The sequence below is a fragment of the Crotalus tigris genome, unplaced genomic scaffold (genome assembly GCF_016545835.1).
Source record: "Crotalus tigris isolate CLP2741 ecotype Arizona unplaced genomic scaffold, ASM1654583v1 scf7180000020772.1195989, whole genome shotgun sequence".
In the NCBI taxonomy this organism is placed as follows: Eukaryota; Metazoa; Chordata; class Lepidosauria; order Squamata; family Viperidae; genus Crotalus; species Crotalus tigris.
In genome coordinates, this window is record NW_024098171.1 from 443,516 (window position 1) to 470,139 (window position 26,624).

General features: G+C 48.9%; 1 protein-coding gene across 2 annotated transcripts in view; it reads left to right on the plus strand.

The window, feature by feature from the left end:
• The window catches only part of ATRN (attractin), a 176,695-nt gene that overhangs the window by 67,129 nt on the left and 82,942 nt on the right, over positions 1–26,624 (plus strand). For both annotated transcript variants that reach the window (XM_039368375.1, XM_039368374.1), the window contains exons 11-19: positions 4,583–4,667; positions 8,287–8,507; positions 10,645–10,766; positions 11,734–11,872; positions 14,636–14,817; positions 16,279–16,495; positions 17,218–17,403; positions 19,435–19,674; positions 21,895–22,032. In XM_039368375.1, the coding sequence (XP_039224309.1) occupies positions 4,583–4,667; positions 8,287–8,507; positions 10,645–10,766; positions 11,734–11,872; positions 14,636–14,817; positions 16,279–16,495; positions 17,218–17,403; positions 19,435–19,674; positions 21,895–22,032 (1,530 nt within the window). The remainder of the gene's footprint in view (positions 1–4,582; positions 4,668–8,286; positions 8,508–10,644; positions 10,767–11,733; positions 11,873–14,635; positions 14,818–16,278; positions 16,496–17,217; positions 17,404–19,434; positions 19,675–21,894; positions 22,033–26,624) is intronic.

Below are 26,624 nucleotides of genomic sequence, written 5' to 3' on the forward strand. Positions count from 1 at the left end.
CATATGAAAAAAGAACTTCAGGGGCATTGTCAATGCTTTGTGGGGTTTTTTTTTGTGGGTTTTTTTGTGCCTCTCCTGCCCGGCTGTCTATCCAGCCTGCGGAAATGCGAGCTGTTTTGAGTCCCCGCGGTGAGAGGTGTCAATCTGGGCCTTTTTCCAAATCATACCGCCAGACGAGGGCAGCAGTCAATCAATCCTTCCTGTCGGTGCTCAGTTCAAGAGGAGGAACAGATCCCTTTATACCTGGGAGGATTAAGATCCAGTCCTCTTTTAATGCCATCCCAGTTTGTTTGCTTTAAATCAGGAGTGTCCGACTCACCACCTCGGGGGCATTCGCAAAGCTGAACAGCTAGTATTGTTGCTCCACAAGAGTGGGAGACGTGAGTTCTAGTCCTGCCGTAGGCATGGAAGCCGGCTGGGTGACTTTGGGCCAATCACCAGGAGACGGGAGTTCTAGTTCCGCCTTAGCCATGAAAGCTGGCTGGGTGACTTTGGCCAATCACTGGGAGACGTGAGTTCTTGTCCTGCCTATAAGCATGAAAGCCGGCTGGATGACTTTGGGCCAATCACCAGGAGACAGTGAGTTCTAGTCTCGCCTTAGACATGAAAGCCAATTGGGTGACTTTGGGCCAATCACCAGGAGACGGTGAGTTCTAGTCCTGTCTCGGGCATGAAAGCCAACTGGGTGACTTTGGGCCAATCACCAGGAGATAGTGAGTTCTAGTCTCGCCTTAGACATGAAAGCCAATTTGGTGACTTTGGGCCAATCACCAGGAGACGGTGAGTTCTAGTCCTGTCTCGGGCATGAAAGCCAACTGGGTGACTTTGGGCCAATCACCAGGAGATAGTGAGTTCTAGTCTCGCCTTAGACATGAAAGCCAATTTGGTGACTTTGGGCCAATCACCAGGAGACGGTGAGTTCTAGTCCTGTCTCGGGCATGAAAGCCAGCTGAGTGACTTTGGGCCAATCACCAGGAGATGGTGACCTAGTCCTGCCCATAAGCATAAAAGCTGGCTGGGTGACTTTGGGCCAGTGCTTCTCAATTATTTTCTGTCATGCCCCCCTAGGAAGAAGAAAACATTTCGCGCCCCCCGCGTGACTGTAAAAAAATTTTTTCTGTACAGAGGACCGATTTCCGGGTCTAAAAGTCACACGGGCAGGTTTGGCCAATCAGGATAGAGCATCATGTCTATCCAATCGGGTCCTTTGCATGTGTCACCTGCGTTGGCGGTCATGGTGTCCTCCGCGTCGGGCTGCCGCTTGCGAGTGAGTCGGATGATCCGATCTAGAAATCCAATATGACAGTATTTGCCGAGGTCAAACGAGCCCCCCTTTACGGAGCCTCGCGCCCCCCCTGGGGGCCGCGCCCCACTATTTGAGAAGCACTGCTTTGGGCCAATCACCCGGAGACCGAGAATTCTGGTCCCGCCTTAAGAATGAAATGTGGCTGGTTAACATTGGGCCAATCACTGGGAGACGGTGAGTTCTAGTCCTGCCTTAGGCCTGAAAGCCGGCTGGGTGACTTTGGGCTAATCACCAGGAGACGGTGACTTCTAGTCCCGTTTTAGGCCCAAAAGCCAACTAGGTGAGTTTTGGCCAGTCTTTCGCTCCCAGCCCAGTCCACCTCACAGGGACGTTGTGGAGAAAATAACGTGGAGAAAGGTATTTCGGATACGTTCCCCACCTTGAGTTATTTGTACAAATAAATGGGGTAGAAATAAATGGGATAACAAAACATTAAAAAAAGGAAGGAAGCTTGCAATTTATACCCATTGACTTTTATTATGCATTTTATACGTGGCCCAAGGCAATTCCCCTTCACTCAGGTGAGCCAAAGGGCTGGATAACCATGGTTTAAAGGAAAATCTACCTAATATCTTGAGTGATTATCCCCTCCCCCCCCATGTCGTAAGCCAGAATTAAGGATTTATTCGTCTTTTTTTCTCCGGAGCCTTCCGTGTCTCTCCCACGCCATGCTAGCCTGTTGAAGCCTCTGAAGACGCCTTCAAAACTGTAAAAAAAAGTCTTTAGCCATCATGGCTAAAGCCGACTGTAAATAACCTTCTATTATGAACTGTGCTCAAATCCCGGGCATCGCGGGCACAAAGAAAAAGCAAACTCTCGTTCATCATAAATTCCTGGCGATCCCTGAACAATAAATCTTAACTCGGCTGGGCCCAAAAGGTCAGGAAGGAAATAATCCTTGGTAGTTCCATAGCCTTGAGCTTTTCTCCCTTCTCCTTTGGTTTCCTTGCACAAAAAAATAAAATAAAAATAAAATAAAAGAGCGAGAGAGAGAGAGAGAGAGAGAGAGAGAGAGAGAGGCATTGATGCTGAGTGGTTCTTCTGAACTAGAAAACTATCTTCGTTAGCTTCAGAGGACTCAGCTCACTGGGTAGTGGGCTCCCTTCCCTTTAGATCAGGGCTTTTCAACCAGCGGTACGGGTACCACCTGTGGTACGTTGGCACCTGGCAGGTGGTACGCGACCATCCTAGAAAAGTGGTTGCAGGGGAGGGGAATGAGCTGATCCGGTGGCAGCACCGCACAAGCCTGAGTGAGAGACGGCTGGAGCTGCAGGGCTATCAGGGCTCAGCGGAAGCCCCAGGATCAGCACTTCTTCGGGGCTGTCAGGGCTCAGCGGAAGCACCAGGATCAGGGCCGCTTTCCAGCTGATCGGCGCTTCTTCGGGGCTGTCAGGGCTCAGCGGAAGCGCCAGGATCACCGCCAGGATCCAGCTGGAGCTCTGTGCTGATCCTGGCGCTTCTGCTGAGCCCAGAAGAAGCGCCGATCAGCTGGAATGTTGCAGCCTCTCCAGGGTCATGTGATTTACATTCAGATGCTTGGCCACTGATTCGTATTTATGATGGTCACAATGTCCCAGGGTCATGTGAAGGGACCAAAACCTGCTGCAACCACCCAGCAGACGGGGGGAATAAAAACCAAATACCCCCCACCCCACCGGCGCTGCCAATCCTCAACAGAAATGCTCACAACAATGAAAACCTCGGACAGGAGGAAGAGCATCGCTGGGCGGGCAGGCAGGTGTCTTACTCGGCTGTGGCTTGGGGGGCCCTTTGTTCAGTGCCATTGTAACTTCGAACAGTCATTAAGTGAACTGTTGTAAGTCGAGGACTACCTGTACTTTTATCACTTTTTTTTTTTTTGGTCATCAAGTTTTTGACACCTTGCTAGGCGACTGGTGTTACTCGGATGTTGCCATATCCTAAAAGTGGTACAATGGGTGAAAAGGTTGAAACGCCCTGCATTAGATGCGCCTAATGCGCTGGGGGGGAGGGGGAAAGGCATATATTCCTTCCCCAAACAAAACAGCACTGTTAAATGTAAGAGCCAGCCAAATGTCGGCCAGCAATCAAACGGGCTTACGCAGCCAGGAACAAATGACAACAGATTTCTTTGTATGGCCTCAGATGTATCCACGTAGAGTAGTTCGTTTAATGACCGAACTTAACAATGACGCTGAAAAAAAAAGGGACTTAAACTGTTTTTCACACTTAACGGCACTTGCAGTCCCGTGATCGAAATTCTAATGCTTGGCCCCTGACTTGTACTTATGCCAGTTTGCGGTGTCCCGGGGGGTGTCACGTAATCCCCTTTTGTGGCCCTCTGACAAGTGAAGTCAATGGGGGGGGAAGCCAAATTCACTTAACGACGGCGTTGGTCCCTTATCAACTGCGGTGACTTCCTTCATAAACGTGGCGAGAAAAATCGTAAACTGGCGGAAGAACTCACTTAACGTCTGTCCCGCTTAGCTGTGGGAATTTTGGACTCAAGTCACCGGTCGTAAGCCGTGGACTACATGTAGTATGTTTTCTTCCAAGTTAACATAAAGGGCAGTTTTCATCTCCTAATCCAATTTTTTAATCCCAAAAGATGAAGGAAAGGCTCTGACGACAACTGTGGGGTCCCTGGTGCTCTCTGAGCCTGGTGGTTTTCTTGAAGAGGTTTCATGACCCAACTAGGTAACATCATCAGTGCTAGAAGGGAATGGGAGGAGGAGGAAGAGGAGGAGGAGGAGGACGACGACGACGACGACTGTGGGGTCCTTGGTGCTCTCTGAGCTGGGTGGTTTTCTTGCGGACGTTTCATGACCCAACTAGGTAACATCATCAGTGCCAGAAGGAAGTGCTAGAAACAAACCTCACTCCTTTCTGATGTTATCCCTTGGTTGGGTCATGGAACGTCTGGAAGAAAATCGCCAAGCTTAGTGGGCACCAAGGACCCCACACAGTCCTCCTCCTTCTCCTGCCGATACGTTACCAATCACTGTACCGTTACTACAACAGTGAAGTTGGGCAATGAAACATCTGCAAGAAAACAAGCCAGCTGAGAGACTACCAAGGGCTACCTCATGTCAATCCTGCGCTACAAATATCCTCCTTTATTGCTATTTACATTCGCCGTGTAAATCCCGCCACAGTTCCGTGCCCTTTGGAATAACAACCTTGCTTTCTGAACTGTCACTGAAATGTCTGTGGGAAAAAGCAACGTTTTAAACTATGGCCGGCGTGCCCCTTGAATGCTTTTGAAACAAGCTTTTATTTCATCTTTTCTCCTCCTAGCTTGCGATCGCTGGTCGGTGCTTCCTCCCCCCGATCTCCCGCACGACATCAACCGGTTTGGACACTCGGCTGTGCTGAGGAATAAGTAAGGAGGCGGAGTATCTTGCGTTGGGGTGGAAAGTGATAGTGGGAGGAGGAAAAGGGAGACGGGGGGGGGGCGCGTTGTCGTCGTCGTGGGTTCCCGGAGACCCTTTCTAGTTCTTAATTTTTTTTGTTTTTAATTCGTTTTATCGAGAGCGAAAATGCAAAACTGCGAAGGGAAAGAAACAGGGAAGGAGAAAAAGCGTGGGGTGAAAAGGAAAGGAAAAAGGAAAGAAAAAAAAGAGAAAAGCATCAAATTCTCTTTATGGTGCAGGAGAACAAAATCATAACATATACCACCTCATTTTTTTTTTTACTTTTGCGTAATAACACATGCTAGTCCTTTCTATAATAACAAGCCTGTTTAGTCAGCCAAACCCCCAAATCAGTTTTTTTCCCCAGTTCAAGCACAAAGTCCAGAAGCAGTTTCCAAATAGAAATGAACTTAATTGTGTTCTTTCCCTCCCCCCTTTCTTTTTAAATCAAAGCACTCCATTCAGCCATCTCTGCCAACCAATCCCTCAGCTTTTGAAGCCGTTTCCTCCGTTATGGGAATCCAAGGATTTGATTCCGTTTTCGCGCAATAGATGATTCCTGTTGCTGTGATGCCTGGAGAAGTAACCACTTTAGGACTCCCAAATCTCAGTGAAACACATCTTGTTTTAAGATATTTTTCCGGGACATTATACTGCCTCTGAAGCGCCAGTCGCTAACAGAATAACAGAGTTGGAAGGGACCTTGGAGGTCATCTAGTCCAACCCCCTGCCCAAGCAGGAGAGCCTAGAGCATTCCAGACAATGGTCATCCAATCTCTTCTTAAAAGCCTCCATTGATGGAGGGACCCACAACTTTTGGTGGCCAGCCGTTCCACTGGTTAATTGTTCTCACTGTCAGGAAGTTTCTCCTTAGTTCCAGGTTGCTTTTCTCCTTGATGAGTTTCCATCCGTTGCTTCTCGTCCTGCCTTCAGGCGCTTTGGAGAATGGCTTGACTCCCTCTTCTTTGGGGCAGCCCCTGAGATACTGGAAGGCTGCTATCCTGTCCCGCCTCGTCCTTCTCTTCATTAAACTAGACAATTCCAGCAACCGTTCCTTTTTATGTTTTAGGTCATCTAGTCCAACCCCCTGCTCAGGCAGGAAACCCTATACCATTTCAGCCAAATGGCTATCCAATTTCTTAATAATAATAATAATAACAACAACAACAACAACAACAACAATAATGTTGGAAGGGACCTTATAGGTGATCTAGTCCAACCCCCTGCTCAGGCAGGAAACCCTATACCAATTTCGACAAATGGCTGTCCAGTCTCTTCTTAAAAACTTCCAGTGTTGGAGCATTCGCCGCTTCTGGAGGCAGTTGTTCCGCTGATTAATTGTTCTAACTGTCAGGAAGTTTCTCCTTAGTTCTAGGTTGCTTCTCTCCTTGATTAGTTTCCATCCGTTGCTTCTTGTCCTGCCTTCAGGCGCTGTGGAGAATAGCTTGACTGCCTCTTCTTTGAGGCAGTCCCTGAGATACTGGAAGATTGCTATCCTGTCCCCCCTTGTCCTTCTCTTCATTAAACTGGACATCCCCAATTCCAGCAGCCGTTCCTTATATGTTAAGAAGAGACGGGACAGCCATTTGTCCAGTGATGGAGCACCCACAACTTCTGGAGGCAGGTTGTTCCACTGGTTAATTGTCCTCACTGTCAGGAAGTTTCTCCTTAGTTCTAGGTTGCTTCTCTCCTTGATGAGTTTCCACCCGTTGCTTCTTGTCCTGCCCTCAGGCGCTTTGGAGAACAGCTTGACTCCCTCTTCTTTGGGGCAGCCCCTGAAATATTGGAACACTGCTATCATGTCACCCCTAGTCCTTCAGATGTAGCCTGGGGGGGTGGGAAGCATAAAAACCTCCATATCTCCATTACATCAACCGTATCTCCTTTACATCAACCTCCATATCTCCTTTACATCAACCGTATCGTCTGAACAGAGTGTGCATCGCCTCTTGAACAGAGTCCAATTCTTCCTCTCTCCCCCCCTCCAGCTCTTTACTTCCGCATGCTGACGAGCTGCACAGGTTAATTGTGGGAACATAACTTTTTACAAGTTTTGAAAGATGATGATTTAGCTCACGGGGTCCTCCATCCGTCCCCCTGGCTTTGAACGACAAGATTCCCACTCAGTTTTTCCAGCCCATTCGCTGGCTAATGGGCCTCCCATCGCAGCAAGATGGCTTAACCGCTCCCCACCCCCCGAAAGACCCCCCTTTTAAATCTTCTCTTGGGCAAAAGCCGTTGGCAGTTCTGGCTTGTGGTTCCGAGCTGCCTTTCCTGAACTCTTTTCTTGTATCTCCCACATTCTGCTTGGCTTCAGCCGAGCCCTCGCTTCATCTGCAGCTTCGCCCGTCGCTTTAAAAAAAAAAAAAAATATCCCTCTGAAAGTTGTTTTAACGCTACTTAGGTTCTGTTTAGTTTTTGGCTCCCCTTCGCTTGCTCAGCTGACGCTCAGCAATTAAAAGGTTTCTGTTCCTTCTGCACTCCGGTCGTCATTCTGCATTTCAAAAGTTAAAAAAAAAAAGAAGAAAAAAAAATATCTGCCCTCAAAATACGTGAGGTGAGCTATTCACCCAAGCCTTTTCAGTTCGCTTGGGAGTTCACGTCGATTGGAGGTAGCCATGGCTTGGGAATAAGCCTGTCTAAGCCTCTCTTTGTTACCGTTCATACGATAAGGTGTGGAAGCCAGCTGGAGTCGCTTTGTGGTGAGATGATGGGGGGAGAAGTTATGTAATGTAGTATGACACAAAGGTGATGTAATAATGCAAGATAGAATTAGAATTAACATTAGAAATAGAATGGAATGGAATAGAAGAGAATAATGCAATGTAGAATAGAATTAGAACAGGGATAGGGATAGAATAAAATAGGGATAGAATAGGAATAGGAAAGACTAGACTAGACTAGACTAGACTAGAGGAGACTAGACTAGACTAGAATAGAATAGACTAGAATAGAATAGAATAGAATAGAATAGAATAGAGACTAGAATGGAATGGAATGGAATATAATAGAATAATGAATAGAATAGAATAGACTAGAATAGAATAGAATAGAATAGAATAAGGAATAGAATAAAAAAGAATAAGGAATAGAATAGAATAGAATAGAATAAGGAATAGAATAAAATAGAATAAGGAATAGAATAGAATAGAATAAGGAATAAGGAATAGAATAAGGAATAGAATACAATAGAATAGAATAGAATAGAATAGAATAAGGAATAGAATAAAATAGAATAGAATAAGGAATAGAATAGAATAAGGAATAGAATAAGGAATAGAATAGGATAGGATAGGATAGGAAAGGATAGGATACATGATAGAAGAGAATAATACAATGCAGAACAAAATAGAGATTAGAGTGTAGAATAGAATACAAGTATGAATAGAACAGAATACAATTTAGAAGAGAAGAATAATAAGCAGGAGATTTGCTGTTTGCCCACTCTGATGAGTATAGACCGGTCTGGTCCAAGGGACTTACACAATAGGCCCTAAAATCAATCTTGACTGCTTCCCAGCCTTCCTTGCCAGCATCAGAAGCATGGATTAATCCCTTCCATCTTCTTCCTTTTTTTTTTTTTGTTAGCACCATGTACCTCTTCGGAGGCTTCAACAGCCTGCTTTTGAGCGACCTCGTGAAATACACGCCCGAAAGCTGCGAAGCGTACCTCACTAAGATCTCCTGCTTAAAGGCGGGCCCTGGCGTCCGATGTGTCTGGAATGCCTCGGTTTCCCAGTGCCTCCCTTGGGAAGGGGCCCCTACACAGCAAGAACACAAAACAAATGAAGAATGTCCTTCTTCGCTGGGTACGTATAAAACATTGTTTTTTTTATCCATACTGTGTCCGTGGCCACTTTTAAGGCCTGTGGACTTCAACTCCCAGAATTCCCCAGCCAGCATAGCTTATTCTCTTCTAATCCCTTTCTCTGCACTCTCTTCACTTTAGGGCAGGGGTCTTCAAACTTTTATGACTTGTGGACTTCAACTCCCAGAATTCCTCAGCTAGCATTCCTGGCTGAGGCATTCTGGGAGTTGAAGTCCACAAGTCATAAAAGAGCCAAGTTTGAAGACCCCTGCTTTAGGGGGTAAGAGAAAAAGAAACAGGGATGGCTGGCTGGGGAATTCTGGGAGTTGAAGTCCACAGGTCCTAAAGTGGCCGAGGGTGAAAAATACCGGCATACCCATTCCTTTGTGAGGTTGTATTTACTGTTTCAGAGTAGCCAATGGAAAATCAAATTGGGAGGGGTGCTTGATTTTATTTTTATTTCTTAATTTATTTTATTTTATTTTTTTTTTGACCTTGAAAGTCCGATGTCCTTTCATTTCGTCCACTGCCATGAAATGTCCTTTGTCAGCTGGATAGTGGGTATGCAGGTAGTCCTCCGTTTACGACTATTTGGTTAGTGACCATTAAAAAAGAATGTCTGTTTTAGGACCGGGTTTCACACTTCACGACTGTCGCAGCCTCCCCACGGTCACATGATCAAAATTCAGACACTTGGCCACTGGTTCATAATTACGACAGTCGCAGTGTCCCCGGGGATCACGTAAAATGGGGCAAAATTCACGTAATAACTGTCTGGCTTAGTTTTGGGCTCCATTATGGTATGTCTAGGCCAGGGGTAGGCAACCTTGGCTCTTTGATGACATGTGGACTTCAACTCCCAATTCCTGAGCTGGCCATGCTGAGGGGAAAGGGAGAGGTTTCCAAGCTGAGCCATGCTGGCTCAGGAATTCTGGGAATTGAAGTCCACATTGTCATGAAGGGGCCATTGTTCCCCATGCGGGCTCAGGAATTCTGGGAGTTGAAGTCCACGAGTCAGAAAGCAGCCTAGACCTAGGCCAGAGATAGGCAACCTTGGCCCTTTTATGACTCGTGGACTTCAACTCCCAGAATTCCTGAGCCAGCCATGCTGAGGGGAAAGGGAGAGGTTTCCAAGCTGAGCCATGCTGGCTGAGGAATTCTGGGAGTTGAAGTCCACGAGTCATAAAAGAGCCCAGGTTGCCCGCCCCTGATCTAGTCTAATGAAGAGTGGTGACAGGATAGCAGTCTTCTAGTATCTCAGGGGCTGCCCCAAAGAAGAGGGAGTCAAGCCATTCCCCAAAGCGCCTGAAGGCAGAACAAGAAGCAACAGATGGAAATTAACCAAGGAGAGAAGCAACCTGGAACTAAGGAGAAACTTCTTGACAGCGAGAACAATTAACCAGTGGAACAGCTTGCCACCAGGAATTGTGGATGCTCCAACACTGGAAGCTTTTGAGAAGAGACTGGACAGTCATTTGTCTGAAATGGTAGGCTGCTTGATCGGGGGGTTGGACTAGATGACCTCCAAGATCCCTTCAAACTCTGTTATTCTGTCTCCTGTAAAAGTTCAGAAGAGAAGGACTTCAATATTTGAGGGGCTGCCACCAAGAAGAGGAGGGGGGGTCAATTTATTTTCCAAAGCCCCAGAAGAAGGCAGGACAAGAAGCAACGGAGGGAAACTGATCAAGGAGAGAAGCAACCTGGAACTAAGGAGAAACCTCCTAGCAGTGAGGAGAATTAACCAGTGGAACAGCCTGCCACCAGAAGTGGTGAATGCTCCAACACTGGAAGTTATTAAGAAGAGACTGGACAGCTATTTGTCCGAAATGGTATAGGATCCCCTGCCTCAGCAGGGGGCTGGACTAGAAGACCTCTAAAGTCCCTTCCAGCTCTGTCATTCTGTTATCCAAAGCCTCCAGAGATGGAGAACCCACCCGCTTCCTAAGGAGACGGATCTGCTTTTGGAGCGATCTTTTGGCCAGGAAGTTTCCCTGAGAAGTCCACTTGCCCCGAGCAGCACATCTGCTGCATCTGCATCCTTGGGGCAGAGGAAATAAACCTTTTGTCCCTCCGTCCCCGGAGGCGGGTGATCAGCCACGGAGGCTGGGATGGTGACGGCTCTCCTCCTCTCTCCCCAGCTGTGGAGCAGGAAAAATGCGACCAGATCACCGACTGCTACAGCTGCACAGCCAACACCAAGTGGTGCCACTGGTGCACGGACCAGTGCGTGTCCAAGAGCAGCAACTGCTCGGAAGACCAGGTGAGCCTTCGGCCACTCTTGGCTGCCCCTCTGCAAGGGGAAGCCCCTTGGCGCTTGACGCCCGGGCTGGGTTGGGGAGACGCTGATTGGGAGGGAGGGAGGGAGGGAGGGAAAAGAAGGAAGGAGAGGGAGGAAGGAAGGAAGGAAGGAAAAAGGAAGGGAGGAGAGGGAGGGAGAAAAAGGGAGGAAGAAAGATAAAAGGAGAGGAGAGGGAGGGAGGGAGGAAGGAAGGAAGGGAGGAAAGATGGAGGGAGGGAAGGAAGGGAAAAGAGGGAGGGAAGGAAGGAAGGGAGGGAGGAAGGAATAAAGGAAGAAAAGGAGGAAGAAAGGAGAAAAGGAAGGGAGGAGAGGGAGAGAGGAAGGAAGAAAAAGGGAGGAAGGAAGATAAAAGGGAGGAAGGAAGGAAGGAAGGAAGAAAAGATGGAGGGAGGGAGGGAGGGAGGGAAGGAAGGAAGGAAAAGGGAGGGAAGGAGGAAGAAAAGGGAGGAAGGAAGGAAAAAAAGGAAGGAAGGAAAAGAGGGAGGGAGGAAGGAAGAAAAACGGAGGAAGGAAGATAAAAAGCAAGGAGAGGGAGGGAGGGAGGAAAGAAGGAAGGAAGAAAAGATGGAGGGAGGGAAGGAAGGGAGGGAGGGAAGGAAGGAAGGGAGGGAGGAAGGAAGGAGAGGGAGGGAGGGAGAGCAGGAGGGAAGAAGAAAAAGGAAAGGAAGGAAGGAAAGGAAGGAAAGGAAAAAGGAAAGAAGGGAGAAGGAAGGGAGAGGAAGGAAGGAAAAGAGGGAGGGAGGAAGGGGGAAGGAGAGGAAGGAAGACTGCAGACTGAATCAATCCCGCTTGACTGAAAGAAAGCTTATTTTTTGCTCTCTTTTCCTTCCTTCCTTCCTTCCTTCCTTCCTTCCTTCCTTCCTTCCTTCCTTCCTTCCTTCCTTCCTTCCTTCCTTTCTTTCTTTTTTTCTTCCTTCCTTTCTCCCAGACCCCCATTGCCACCTTCGAAAGCTGCCCCAAGGACCACCCGGCCTTCTACTGCAACAAGAAGACCAGTTGCAAGAGCTGCAGTCTGGATCAGAACTGCCAGTGGGAAGCCCGGAACCAGGAGTGCATTGCTCTGCCCGGTAGGCCTTCCCCTCCCTCCCCTGCCCCCCTCCCCCCCCAAGGAGAGAAAAAAGGAACAACAACTTGGGTTCCGGCCCCCCTCCAGAAAAGAACTGGACAGGGTGCTCACCAGTAGTCCTAAGCAAGACAGTGATTCAGTCAGTGTCGCCACATTTTACGACCTTTCTCGCCGTACCTGTGAAGCGAATCCCTGCTGTTGATAAGTTAGGAACACGGTCATTAAGCGAATCCCCCTTTGCTTGTCATCACACGACCCCGGGACGCTGCCACTGTCATAAATGCGAGTCAGTTGCCAAGCCGCCGAATTTTGATCCTTTGACCGCTGGGATGCTGCGACGGTCGTTAAGTGTGAAAAACAGTCCTCAGTCAAGTGCTCAAGTGATGTTGTAATTTCGAACCTTCACTAAATGAATCATTATAAGTTGAGGACCGCCTGAAGGGGTCCTGGTCAAATTTCCCTCCCAAGGGGCAGAGCTGTCAGAATTCTCACCCATCTCCCTGGGAGTCTTTTTTTACAGCCTCACGTAACAAGATTGCGTCCTTCTTCCTTCCTCACAATCCGTCCTCTCTTGTTGTTTTTGTGTGACGTGAACAAACGTTTCGATTTAGCTTTCCTGGTTTTTGTTTATTTATTTGTCATCATCACGTTTATTCATTCATTCATTAATTTATTTGTTATTAACTTTATTTGCCTCCTATCTCGCCCGTGGGGGTCCTTTAGGCTGCTTACAACAATAAATCGATTTTAGAAATGAGAGTGAACCATACAGGAGTTAAACAATACAGCAATAAAAGAAACAATGAACAATTTTTTAAAAAAAATTGTTTTGCTTCTGTTTTAAGATAATGAGAAATGTAAAAGGTGTTGGCATGGCTTGTATGAGGAAAAAGCCTTAAATGCTTAAGTGTAATTAACTCTTAAGAAAATCTTAACAGGGAAAAATGTTTTTTTTTTTTTGAACATTGCGGGGAAAACAAATTTAAACGAGACCTTTAAAAACAGGATCTGTGACAAGATGATTAAGATGATTAACTAGAAAAGATTTGTATTGATGGGGTTGTTACTTGTAGAAACACTGGAAAAATGTCTATATTCAGTTGTTACCTACTGAAATGACTAAGAAATGTGCTAATTTAAGATTGGTAAAAAAGAATAGTATTGGAAGAAGAGAAAATCAATTAAAGCTTATTATGTGGAGTATGGAATTATAGAAATTAATTGTTATTGATTGTGAATAGAAATCCAGACAACACGCTGTTTACCAAATATTAATGATGATTATGTTAAAAAATTTAATAAAATATATTAAGAAAAAAAGAAAATAAAGATAATACAATTGGTCCTCGACTTAACGAGGGTTTGCTTAGTGCAGGGGTAGGCAACTTTGGCTCTTTTATGACTGGTGGACTTCAACTCCCAGAATTCCTGAGCCAGCCATGCTGAGGGGAAAGGGTGAGGTTTCCAAGCTGAGCCATGCTGGCTCAGGAATTCTGGGAGTTGAAGTCCACGAGTCATAAAGCGGCCTAGGCCTAGGCCAGAGGTAGGCAACCTGGGCTCTTTTATGACTGGTGGACTTCAACTCCCAGAATTCCTGAGCCAGCCATGCTGAGGGGAAAGGGAGAGGTTTCCAAGCTGAGCCATGCTGGCTCAGGAATTCTGGGAGTTGAAGTCCACGAGTCATAAAGCGGCCTAGGCCTAGGCCAGAGGTAGGCAACCTTGGCTCTTTTATGACTCGTGGACTTCAACTCCCAGAATTCCTGAGCCAGCCATGCTGAGGGGAAAGGGAGAGGTTTCCAAGCTGAGCCATGCTGGCTCAGGAATTCTGGGAGTTGAAGTCCACGAGTCATGAAGGGGCCAAGGTTGCCTACCCCTAGCTTAGTGACTGTTCAAAGTTTACAACAATACTGAAAAAAGTGACTCTAAGATGGTTTTTCACACTTAACCATCATTGCAGCATTTCCCCTGGTCATGTGATTTACATTCGGATGCATGACAACCGACTCGCATTTATGACGGTTTGCTGTGTCCCGGGGTCACGTGGTCCTCCTTTTGCGACCTCCTAACAAGCAAAGTCAAAACGGGAGAAGCCATTTTGTGTTATTAACTCAACAACTTGCAGGGATTCACTTAGCCGCTGTGGCAAAGAAGGTCGTAAAATGGGGGCACAAACTCAACCACTGCCTCGCTTAGCGACAGAAATTTTGTACTCCCCTGTGGCCGTAAGTCGAGGACGTCAGTACGGTAACAAAAAGTCGGACCAATTTAAGACGGGTGGACTTCAACTCCCAGAATCCCCCAGCCAGCCATGCCGTCAAAGCACTGTGTTTGTGTTTTTGCGCATTGTCTCTTTCCTCTCCCAACTCGCCCAGGGAAGATCACAGCCCACAAAGCCATAAAAGGATTTTTTTTTTGTGGCTGATTATTTTATATATTTGATATCAGGGGTCTTCAAACTTGGTAACTTTAAGGCTTGTGGACTTCAGCTCCCAGAATTCCTCAGCCAGCCATGACAACTTTAAGGCTTGTGGACTTCAACTCCCAGAATTCCTCAGCCAGCCATGCCACTTGGCAACTTTAAGGCTTGTGGACTTCAACTCCCAGAATTCCTCAGCCAGCCATGCCACCTGGTAACTTTAAGACTTGTGAACTTCAATTCCCTGAGGGCTGGCTGAGGAATTCTGGGAGTTGAAGTCCACAAGTCTTAAAGTTGCCAAGTTTGAAGACCCCTGTTTTATATATATGATTTTTTTTTTTTTTGCAGAAAACATCTGTGGGGCCACGTGGCACCTGGTGGGCAACTCCTGCCTGAGGATCACCAACACAAAAGACAGCTACGACAATGCCAAGCTGGCCTGCCGGAGTCACAACGCCGCTCTGGCCTCCCTCACCACGCAGAAGAAGGTGGAGTTCCTTCTGAAGGAGCTGCAGAAGACCCAGTCCACAGTGAGTGACTGGTTCCCCCTTTCAGGTTTCCGCTGGGGAGGGGGCAGCCGTGGATGCCCATTGCGTGGGTGGGACCCTCTGGAAATGCAACATATCTCTGTGTCTAGACTCGAACCCGTGTCACTTTGTGGGCTCCTTCACGCTGTCTTGAGCTTGGTTTGTTTGCGTGCAGATGTCTACGGAGGTCCACCAAGTCATGGTTCTCCCTCTCAACACTGATGAAGTTACCCAGTTGGGTCGTAAAACGTCTGCAAGGTGCTTTTTTTTTTGTTTTCCCTCGAAGAGGTTTCGCTCCTCATTATCTGAGAAGCTTCTTCCCTTCTGGCGGAAGGATTGCCCCGACCTCCTTTTGGAAGGCTAACGACCAGGTGATTGCGAAAGAATATCAATCCTTCCGTTGCCCGCCGTTCGGTCAGAGTGGAAGAAGCTTCTGGGAGGAGGAGCGAAACGTCTTCAAAGAACCAGGAAGTCCAGTTGACTTCCTGACAAAGCATCTTTGGGATAACCATGACCTGGATGGCTGAGACTCTCCCTGGACGACAGCTGCAGTGATGGTTTAGACAATTGATTCTCTCCCTCCCTCTCTTTCTCCTCCTCCTCCTTCCTCCTCCTCCTCCTCCTCCTCCTCCTATTTCTCTTTCCCTTTCTCCTTTTTCTGTTTTTCCTTCTCCTTCTCCTCCTTCTCGTAATTCTTTCTTTCTCTTTTTTTTCTTTTTCTTTCTCCTCCTTCTCCTCCTCTTCTTTTTTCCTTCTTTTATTTCTCTTTCCCTTTCTCCTTCTCCTCTTTCTCCTTCTCCTCCTCCATTCTCCTCCTATTTCTCTTTCCCTTTTTCCTGTTTTTCCTTCTCCTTCTCCGTCTCTTTTTTCTTTCTCTCTCCTTTCTCCTCCTTCTTCTATTTCTCTTTCCCTTTCTCCTTCTCCTTTCTCCTTCTCCTCCTTTCTTCTTCTCCTTCTTCTATTTCTCTTTGCCTTTCTACTTCTCCTTTCTCCTCCTCCTCCTTCTCCTTCTATTTCTCTTTCCCTTTCTCCTCCTTTTTCCTCCTCCTCCTCCTCTTCCTCCTCCTCCTCCTCCTCCTCCTCCTTTCTTCTTCTCCTTCTATTTCTTTTTCCCTTTCTCTTTCTCCTTTCTCCTCCTCCTCCTTTCTCCTTCTCCTTCTATTTCTCTTTCCCTTTTTCCTTCTTCTCTTTCTCCTCCTCTTTCTCCTTCTTCTATTTCTGTTTCCCTTTCTCCTTCTATTTTTCCTTCTCCTTCTCGTATTATTTTTTTCTTTCTCTTCTTTCTCCTCCTTTCTCCTTCTCCTCCTATTTTTCCTTCTCTTTCTCCTTCTCTTTCTCCTCCTATCTCTTTCTCTCTCCTTCTATTTTTTCTTCTCCTTGTATTTCTCTCTCTCTCTCTCCTCCTTCTCTTTCTCTTTCTCCTTCTCTTCTTCTCTCTCTCCCTCCCTGTCCTCCCCCCCCCAGCCCAAAGCTTTGACACCCTGGGTCGGATTGCGGAAGATCAACGTCTCCTACTGGTGCTGGGAAGACATGTCGCCCTTCACCAACACCCTGCTCCGGTGGCTTCCGGGGGAGCCCAGTGACATCGGCTTCTGCAGTTACTTAGCCGAGGCCAGCAGCCAGGGCCTGAAGGCCGCCACCTGCATCAACCTGGTCAACGGCAGCGTCTGCGAGCGGCCAGGTAAAGTGTCGTCGAGCTTCGTTCACCTGGCCCAGCGCACAGCTGGATCGAGCCTTGTGGAGGCTGTAGAACTCCACACAGACAGATTCTAGAGGAGAGAAGAGCAACAAAGAGGATCAGGGGACTGGAGGCTAAAACATATAAGGAACGGTTGCTAGAATTGGGTAGGTCTAGTTTAACAAAGAGAAGGACAAGGGGAGACAGGATAGCAGTCTTCCAATATCTCAGGGGCTGCCCCAAAGAAGAGGGAGTCAAGCTATTCTCCAAAGCACCTGAAGGCAGGACAAGAAGCAACGGGTGGAAACTAATCAAGGAGAGAAGCAACCTAAAACGAAGGAGAAACTTCCTGACAGTGAGAACAATTAACCAGTGGAACCACCTGCCTCCAGAAGCAGTAAATGCTCCAACACTGGAAGTTTTTAAGAAGAGACTGGACAGCCATTTGTCTGAAATGGGTATAGGGTTTCCTGCCTGAGCAGGGGGTTGGACTAGATGACCTCCAAGGTCCCTTCCAACTTTACTACTATTACTAATTAATTAATTTTAAAAAGCGAAACCCACGGGAAAAACGCAAAGGCTAGACCCGCCATCGGGTTCTCTATGTCTCTTATTTTCTTGGCCCCTGACCGCGGGGAGAAGGCGCTTGCGTTCGCTCCGTGCCGAATCCAGTGTCCTTTTTTTTTTTCTTTCTTTCTCTCTCCCCCCCCCCGCCCTTCCTGCAGCCAACCACAGCGCCAAGCAGTGCCGCACCCCCTGCGGCCTGAGGGCGGCGTGCAGCGAGTGCACCAGCAGCAACTCCGAGTGCATGTGGTGCAGCAACAAGAAGCAGTGCGTGGACTCCAACGCCTACGTGGCCTCCTTCCCTTACGGCCAGTGCCTGGAATGGCACACCGTCAGCAGCTGCCCGCGTGAGACCCTCTCTTCCTGGCTGGGGCATCACGGCAGGGCGGGTGGGGGGCATCCGGGAAGAGCACGCGGGGCACCTGGGTGCTCTCTAGGCTGGGTGGGTTTCCTTGCAGACGTTTCGTGACCCAGCTAGGTAACACCATCAGTGCTAGAAGAGAGTGGAGTTTGAGGAGGAGGAGGGGAGGAGGAGGGGAGGAGGAGGAGGAGGAGGAAGAGGAGGAGGAGGAAGAGGAGGAGGACGACGACTGTAGGGTCCCTGGTGCTCTCTGAGCTGGATGATTTTCTTGCAGACGTTTCATGACCCAACTAGGTAACATCATCAGTGCTAGAAGGGAATGGGGTTTGCGAGGAGGAGGAAGAGGAGAAGGAGGAGGACTATGGGGTCCCTGGTGCTCTCTGAGCTGGGTGGGTTTCCTTGCAGACGTTTCATGACCCAACTAGGTAACATCATCAGTGCTACAAGGGAGCAGAGTTTGAGGAGGAAGAGGAGGAGGGGAGGGGAGGAGGAGAAGGAAAGGAACCTGGGACACTGCGACCGTCATAAATATGAGTCAGTTGCCGTCATAAATATGAGTCAGATTTTGATCACGTGATCCTGGGGATGTTGCAACGGTCGCAAGTGTGCAAAATGGTCCTAAGTCCCTTTTTTGGGAGGGACGTTGTAAGTTTGAACGGTCACTAAATGAGCTGTCGTATGCTGAGGACCACCTGTACGTCAGCTGGGTCAAACGATGAAGCCACAGTGTTGGTTGTGGAGACGTTCCCCGAGGCTTTCAGCCAGAGGAATAAAAAAAAAACCAGCTACCGTAAAGGTCCGCAAAGGCTTCTTCCAATTGTGGTTTGAAGGGCTGTGTACAAGCCATGGCTTGCCCATAGGGGTTTAACAGCAAACCCTGGCTTCTGCAAACGAAGAAGCTGGAATGGGTGGGGACAAGATCAGAACGGGAAGCAAGGATGCTGAAGACAGAGAGAGACAGTTCTGTTGTTACCCTGGTGCCTGGGACATGTCTGAAGCCTTCCATGGCTGGTGTCCAGGGAGATTCTCAGTCAATCCAGGTCAGGGTTATCCCAGAGGCACTTTTTTCACGGGGCCACTGGACCTTCTTGTTTTTCCTTTGAAGACGTTTCGCTTCGCCACCCAGAAGCTTCTTCAGTTCTGACTGGATGGTGGAGGATGGAAGGATTTATACTCCTTGCAGAGAGCTGGTCGTTTGCCTTCCTTTTGGAAAGTTGTTGAGCCCACTTGGAGGTTTACCTGACTGGTGCAAATGGCTGTGGAGCCTTCTTGGAACTGCGGAAAGGACTGTGTTGTCGACAGGAGATGGGTGGTGTCGTGTCCCTCCCCCTCCGTTGAGGGAGGGGGCTGTTCAGTTTCGACACAGATGGCCACTTTGTCCCCTCTTTCAAACCGGCAGTCCTCTCGGTCCAAAATCCACACCGATAAACCTCCAGGTAGCCTCAACGACTCTCTAAACCAGTGGTTCTCAACCTGTGGGTCGGGACCCTATTTGGGGTCGAACGACCATTTCATGGGGGTCGCCAAACAACGCAGTCCGCCATTTTTTTCCCTCTTTTCCTTAGCTATGCTACTCCCTTTTATTCTATTGGCTTTTGAAAGCCAATAGAATTAGACTCTCTTGAATAGAGTCTAATTCTATTGGCTTTCAAAAGCCAATAGGAATTGTCCAGGCTGTCTCTGCCCTGCTGAGCCCGCCAAAAGTCCCATTCTGCAAACGGTGTTGCACCGGTTGAGTAGTCCTCGACTTACGACCGGTTGGGGGTCGCGGCATTAAAAAGGTTGAGAACCACTGCTCTAAAAGGAGGCAAATGACCGGCGGTCTGCAAAGAGTATAAATCCTTCCGTTTCTCACCAACCAGTCAGAGCGGAAGAAGCTTCTGGGAGGAGAAGCGAAACGTCTTCAAAGCAAAAAAACAAACAAAGTCCAGTTGCCTCCTGAAAAAACAACAAAAAGCAGCTTTGGGACTTCCGTCTGAATTCACAAGACCGTTTTCTTTGCTTTCTCCCCCCGCAGCTGAAAACTGCTCCGGCTACTTCACCTGCAGCCACTGCCTGGAGCAACCGGGCTGCGGCTGGTGCACGGATCCCAGTAACACCGGCAAGGGCCGATGCATGGAAGGCTCTTCCAGGGCTCCCATGAAGATGCCGGCGGCCTCCCCGCCCTCAGCAGGGAAAGCCTACCCAGACCCGGTCCTGGACGCCAGCCTGTGCCTGACGGAGGCCAAATATAACTGGTCCTTCATCCAGTGTCCAGGTATGTCAGGCCAGGGTACCAAGTGAAGAACATCTCGGTAGCTCAGGGCTGAACTGTGCAGTGCTTGGCGCTGCCTGAGCTATGGGGTTCGCTTGGAGATGTTACCCAGCTAAGTAACATCATCAGTGCCAGGGTTTGTAGATAAGAGGCCGAGGAGATGGAGGAGGAGGAGGAGGAGGAGGAGGAGGAGGAGGAGGAGGAGGAGGAGGAGGAGGAGGAGGAGGAGGAGGAGGAGGAGGAGGAGGAGAGGAGGAGGAGGAAAGAAAAAGACCATGGGGCCTTTGGTGCTGTCTGCGCTTGGTTGTTTTATTGCAAACATTTCATGACCCAACTAGGAAACATCATCAGTGTTAGTGGGGAATGGGGTTTATGGAGAGGAGGGAGGGAGAGAGGGAGGAAGAGGAGGAGGAGGAGGAGGAGGAGGAGGACGACGACTGTGGGGTCCTTGGTGCTCTCTGAGCTGGGTGGTTTCCTTGCAGACGTTTCATGACCCAACTAGGGAACCTCATCAGTGCAAGAAGGGAGTGTGGAGGAGGAGGAGGAGGAGGAGGACAACTGTGGGGTCTTTGGTGCTCTCTGAGCTGGGTGGTTTCCTTGCAGACGTTTCATGACCGAACTAGGGAACGTCATCAGTGCAAGAAGGGAGTGTGGGAGGAGGAGGAGAGGAGGAGGATGAGAAAGAGGAGGACTGTGGGGTCCTTGGTGCTCTCTGAGCTTGGTGGTTTCCTTGCTGACGTTTCATGACCCAGCTGGGGAACATCATCAATGCCAGTGTTTGTAGATAAGAAGGAGATGGAGAAGGAGGAGATTGAGGAGAGAGAAGAGGAGGAGGAGGATTGACCCACAAGTTTCAGTCATCACCTAAACCTCTCCCCCTTTCCCCAATTTTCAGAAGTTCATGAGGGGGTGGTCCAGGCAGAAGACCTTATCAATAGTCGTCCCCCTTCCCCCCCCCCAGGCTGTTGAAAACTCTTTTGCTCCATCCTGCCTTTAGCCTAAGCTCATCCAGGATGCTGTGATGATTTTTAATGGGAACAATATTATATTAGTTGAGGTTTGGGTGAGTTGAGTTGAGTTGAGTTGGAAGTCCACAAGTTTGAAGGTTGACGTTCACAAGACTTAAGGATGAAGTCCACAAGTCTTAAGGTTGCAAAGGTGGGAGATCCCTTGGCAATTTTAAGATTTGTAGACCTCAACTCCCAGAATTCCTCAGCCAGCATGTCCACAAGTTTTAAGGTTGAAGTCCACAAGTTTTAAGGTTGAGTCCACAAGCCTTAAGGTTGAAGTCCACAAGTTTTAAGGTTGAAGTCACAAGTGTTAAGGTTGGTTCATATGTTTTAAGGTTGATGTCTACAAGTTTTAAGGTTGAAGTGCACAAGACTTAAGGTTGAAGTCCACAAGTCTTAAGGTTGCGAAGGTGGGAGATCCCTTGGCAATTTTAAGATTTGTAGACCTCAACTCCCAGAATTCCTCAGCCAGCATGTCCACAAGTTTTAAGGTTGAAGTTCACAAGTTTTAAGGTTGAAGTCCACAAGTTTTAAGGTTGAAGTCCACAAGTCTTAAGGTTGAAGTCCACACATTTTAAGGTTGAAGTCCACAAGTTTTAAGGTTGAAATCCACAAGATGTAAGGTTGAAGTCCACAAGTTTTAAGGTTGAAGTTCACAGGTTTTAAGGTTAAAGTCCACAGGACATAAGGTTGAAGTCCACAAGTTTTAAGGTTGAAATCCACAAGTTTTAAAGTGGAAGTCCACAAGTCTTAAGGTTGAAGTCCACAAGTTTTAAGGTTGAAGTCCACAATCTTAAGGTTGCGAAGGTGAGAGACCCCTTGGCAGTTGTAAGATTTGTAGACCTCAACTCCCTGAATTCCTCAGCCAGCATGTCCACAAGTCTTAAAGTTGAAGTCCGCAAGTCTTTTAAGTTACCAAAGCTGGACACCCCTTGGCAACTTTAAAATGTGGCTGACTGCAGAATGCTGGGAGTTGGCGTCCACAAGTCTTCAAAGTTGCCAAGGCTGGACACCACTGCTCTAGGTCATCCCTTTCATCTTAGCTGGTGTCTACAAATTAGAGCCAGGGTAATCAGATCCCCGATTACCAGGACCAGCTCTCCTTGTCAGGCCCCCTTCTGGCTTGTCAAGAAAGCCGAGCACTGGGGCAGCCTCCAGAAGTCGACACGAGAGAGAGAGAAAGAGACCGACACAAACCTCTTTTCGCCCGCAGCCTGCCAGTGTAACGGGCACAGCAAATGTATCAACGAGAGCATCTGCGAGCGGTGTGAAAACCTGACGACCGGCAGGCACTGTGAGACGTGCATCTCCGGTTACTATGGAGACCCCACCAACGGAGGGACCTGCCAGCGTAAGTCCCCCCCCCGTCCTTCCTCCCCTCTTGATTGCAGAGCAGCGCCGAGCAATTGTGCGTCGCCCACCTTAGCCGCCGTGATGCTCTTCACAGGCCGCGGTAATCAACACAGGCCCGTGTTCCCCTACTCCAGTGGTTCTCAACCTTTTTAATGCCACGACCCCCAACCGGTCGTAAGTCGAGGACTACTCATCCGGTCGTAAGTCGAGGACTACTCAACTGGTGCAGCCCCGTTGGCAGAATGGGACTTTTGGCGGACTCAGCAGGGCAGAGACAGCCTGGACGATTCCTATTGGCTTTGGAAAGCCAATAGAATTAGACTCTATTCAAGAGAGTCTATTCTATTGGCTTTCCAAAGCCAATAGAATAAAAGGGAGTAGCCCAGCTAAGGAAAAGGGGGTAAAAAATGGCGGACTGCGTTGTTTGGCGATCCCCGTGAAATGGTCGTTCGACCCCAAATGGGGTCCCGACCCACAGGTTGAGAACCACTGCCCTACTTAAGACGCCGGGCCCAGAAATTCTGGATCAAATTAGGGGGATTGTGGAAATGTCTCTAATTTTCTGCCCGCGTTATTGCTTATTGACGTGCCCTTGGTTCCCGCTCCGCTGGCGAAGAGGCTCCGACGGAAGGCAGCGTTCCACAGGGACAGAAGCTGGCGGCTTGTCAACCCGTCTTTCTGGCGCCTAACTATTGTTTGCCTGTCTCTGAGAGGCCTTTGCTCGCCCTGAAAAGGATGGGCCAGCTATTGTCTGCCGGTGCATAATTTAATTAAGGAAGAATGCATGCTTTCCTTCACTGATTAAATTGATAGCGACGTCTGGGGAGGAGAAGAGAGGCTTGTATTGCGATACCTTGTTAAGAATCCCAGTCCTGAAGGCCCAGCAAGGACGTTGGTTTCGCTTTTCAGGCAGAAAAGCCTCTTAAAATAGCTTAACGTGCAGTCATTAACTGGAGAGGCGGGGAAAAAAAGCAAGGCAGATTGTTGGTGCTGCTGGTTTACAACCCCAAAAGACAGGCTGGCAGTGACCCCATTTTGAAAAAACAAAAACAACACACCATAAATGTCAGTTCCTAAAACCAGCAAATTGCCAGTTCCTAAAAATCAGCGAGCTGGCTCCATCCTTTACCCTTGAGAAGGTTAGTTTTTTAATGCAGATGGCTCACCGGTTCAAGACGCTGCGCTCGTCTGCTGGAGAGCTTGACAGCCCGGGTTCGAGTCCCGAGTTCCACAAGACGGGGCGAGCTCCCGTTCCTTGCCTCAGCTCCTGCCCACCGAGCCGTTCAGAAGCGCGCACGGGCAAGTAGATAAATAGGTATCGCTTTAGTGCAGTGGTTCTCAACCTTTTTAATGCTGCGACCCCCCCCCAACCGGTCGTAAGTCGAGGACTACTCAACCGGTCGTAAGTCGAGGACTACTCAACTGGTGCAGCCCCGTTTGCAGACTGGGACCTTTGGCGGGCTCAGCAGGGCAGAGACAGCCTGGACAATTCCTATTGGCTTTTGAAAGCCAATAGAATTAGACTCTATTCAAGAGAGTCTATTCTATTGGCTTTCAAAAGCCAGTAGAATAAAAGGGAGTAGCACAGCTAAGGAAAAGGGGGGAAAAAATGGCGGACTGCGTTGTTTGGCGACCCCCGTGAAATGGTCGTTCGACCCCAAATGGGGTCCCGACCCACAGGTTGAGAACCGCTGATTTAGTGGGAAGGCAACGATACGTCAGGCTGGCCACGCGGCCACGGAAATTGTCTTCGGATAACGCCGGCTCCCGTGGCCGAGGAACAGGTATGAGCATCGCAGCTGAACGTCGGACATGAGTGGAGAAGGGAGTCCTTTAGCTTTAGATGTGAATTAGGTTGGAGCTGAAGTAGGATAACGTGAGACCATCTGTCAGAAGATGGAAGCTCAACCGAAAGGGGACTTTGCAACATGACCTCAAAAGCAGAGGTCCCCAACCTTTGGGGCACCAGGGACCAGTTCCGTGGAGAGAGGTTTTTTTCATGGACCAGAGAATGCGTGGTTTTGTGTGCTGTCTGCATCCCACGGATGGGACTTCGCTTGTTTGCACGGATCGGCTGCCGGCATGCCGCGGCCTGGTGCCGGTCCACAGACCGGGGGTTGGGGGCCCTGCTCTAAACCTTCCAGCCAATCCGCCAAGGAATAGCTAGGTTTACAGGGGTAGGCAACCTTGGCTCTTTTATGACTGGTGGACTTCAACTCCCAGAATTCCTGAGCCAGCATGGCTCAGCTTAGAAACCTCTCCCCTCAGCATGGCTGGCTCAGGAATTCTGGGAGTTGAAGTCCACCAGTCATAAAAAAGCCAAGGTTGCCCACCTGTGGCTTAGGCCGCTTTGTTACTCGTGGACTTCAACTCCCAGAATTCCTGAGCCAGCCACACTGAGGGGAAAGGGAGAGGTTTCCAAGCAGAGCCATGCTGGCTCAGGAATTCTGGGAGTTGAAGTCCACAAGTCATAAAAGAGCCAAGGTTGCCTACCTCTGGCCTAGGCCTAGCCCGCTTTATGACCTGTGGACTTCAACTCCCAGAATTCCTGAGCCAGCGTGGCTCAGCTTGGAAACCTCTCCCTTTCCCCTCAGCATGGCTGGTCCAGGAATTCTGGGAGTTGAAGTCCACGAGTCATAAAGTAGCCTAGGCCTAGGCCAGGGATGGGCAACCTTGGCTCTTTTATGACTCATGGACTTCAATTCCCAGAATTCTTGAGCCAGCCATGCTGAGAGGAAAGGGAGAGGTTTCCAAGCTGAGCTATGAGTCATAAAAGAGCCAAGGTTGCCCACCCCTGACCTAGGCTACTTTATGACTCGTGGACTTCAACTCTCAGAATTCCTGATCCAGCCTGGTTCAGCTTGGAAACCTCTCCCTTTCCCCTCAGCATGGCTGGCTGAGGAATTCTGGGAGTTGAAGTCCACGGGTCATAAAAGAGCCAAGGTTGCCTATTTCTGGTCTAGGAAAAAGAGAACAGAGGATTCTGAGATAGCCACATCAAAGCCCAGATCTACATCTAATCCTATTGAGATACTCCGTGGTCCTTACCTTTAGGAGAGACTATTTGTAGCTCAGGGGGTTGAATTGTGTGATCCTTGGCGCTCTCTGTGCTTGGCGGTTTCCTCGCAGACATTTCAGGATCCGAGTCAGTAATGCACGGATGATGTTAGCTAGTTTAGTAATGAAAGGTCTGCAAGAAATGCACCAGGCTCAAAGAACGCCATACAGGTAATCCTCGGCTTAATAAGAGTTCACTTAGTGACCGTTCCAAGTTACAATGGCACTGAAAAAAAGTGACTTAGGACCATTTCCCACGCTTACAGCCGTTGCAGCCTCCCCCTGGTCACGAGATCAAAATTCAGACACTTGGCAACTGATTCACACTTACGACGGTCGCAGTTTCCCCCGGGTTCACGGGATCCTCTTCCCTTTTGCGACCAAAAGGGGAAGCCAGATTCGCTTAATGACCACGTGACTAACTTGAACACTGAGGCGATTCCCGTAACGATGGTGGCGAGAAACGGGGCAAAACCTGTTTAACAACGATCTCGCTTAGCAATGGGACATTTGGGCTCAATTGTGCGGTCGTACGTTGAGGACACCTTGTGTTCTGACGGGTTTCCCAGAGAAGGAAATGGCGTATCTGCTGATGTTTTAATAAAGGATGGCGAAGTGGTGAGCAACTATTTAATGGCGGTATTGTACCTCGTTCTTTCGCGCTGCTTGTGAGCGGATCTCTACTAAGCTGTGTAAAAGGGGAAGATGCTCGGGGTGCGTGTGGGGAAGTTTCTTCCCAAACTATTCAACAAACAGACAAACCGACAAACCGAACACGCATCCACCCAGGAGCGGAACCGACAGTATATGGAGACGGGCCGGGCGCACTCTGTTGATTTAAATGGCAGCTCAGATTAGCCTCAGGCGGCGGAGGTCCCCGGGTGGATCCCGCGCACCTGGGCTGATGCTCTCCAGCATGAGCAATTTAGCCTCCGCTGTTTTCTGAGGTGTTCCTGACGCACAAAAAAAGCTTTGCTCGGCAGCCTTGAGGGCTGACAACTTCCTAAAATCAAAGTCGTGACTTCTAAGAAGTGAAGGAAGAAATTCTCCCTCTCTCTGTCTGCCTTTCTCTCTCTCTCTCTCTCTCTCTCTCTCTCTCTCTCTCTCTCTCTCTCCCTTTCCTCTTTCCTTTCCCCCCCTCTCCTTCTCCCTCTCTTTCTCTCCCTTTCCCTCTCCCTCTCCTCCTCCCACCTCTCTCTCCCCCTCTTCCTCTCTCTCTCCCTCTCCCCTCTTTTTTCCTCTCCCTCCTCCCTCCCCTCCCTTTCTCTCCCTCGCTCTCTCCCTTTCCCTCCTTTTCCCCCTTCTCCCTCTCTTTCTCCCCCTCTCCCTTTCTCTCTCCCCCTCTTTTTTCCTCTCCCTCCTCCCTCCCCCTCCCTTTCTCTCCTTCTCCCCCTTTCTCCCTCGCTCTCTCCCTTTCCCTCCTTTCCCCCCTCTCCTTCTCCCTCTCTCTTTCTCCTCCCCTCTCTCCCTTTCCCTCTCTCTCCTCCTCCCACCCTCTCTCTCCCCCTCTGCCTCTCTCTCTCTCCCTCTCCC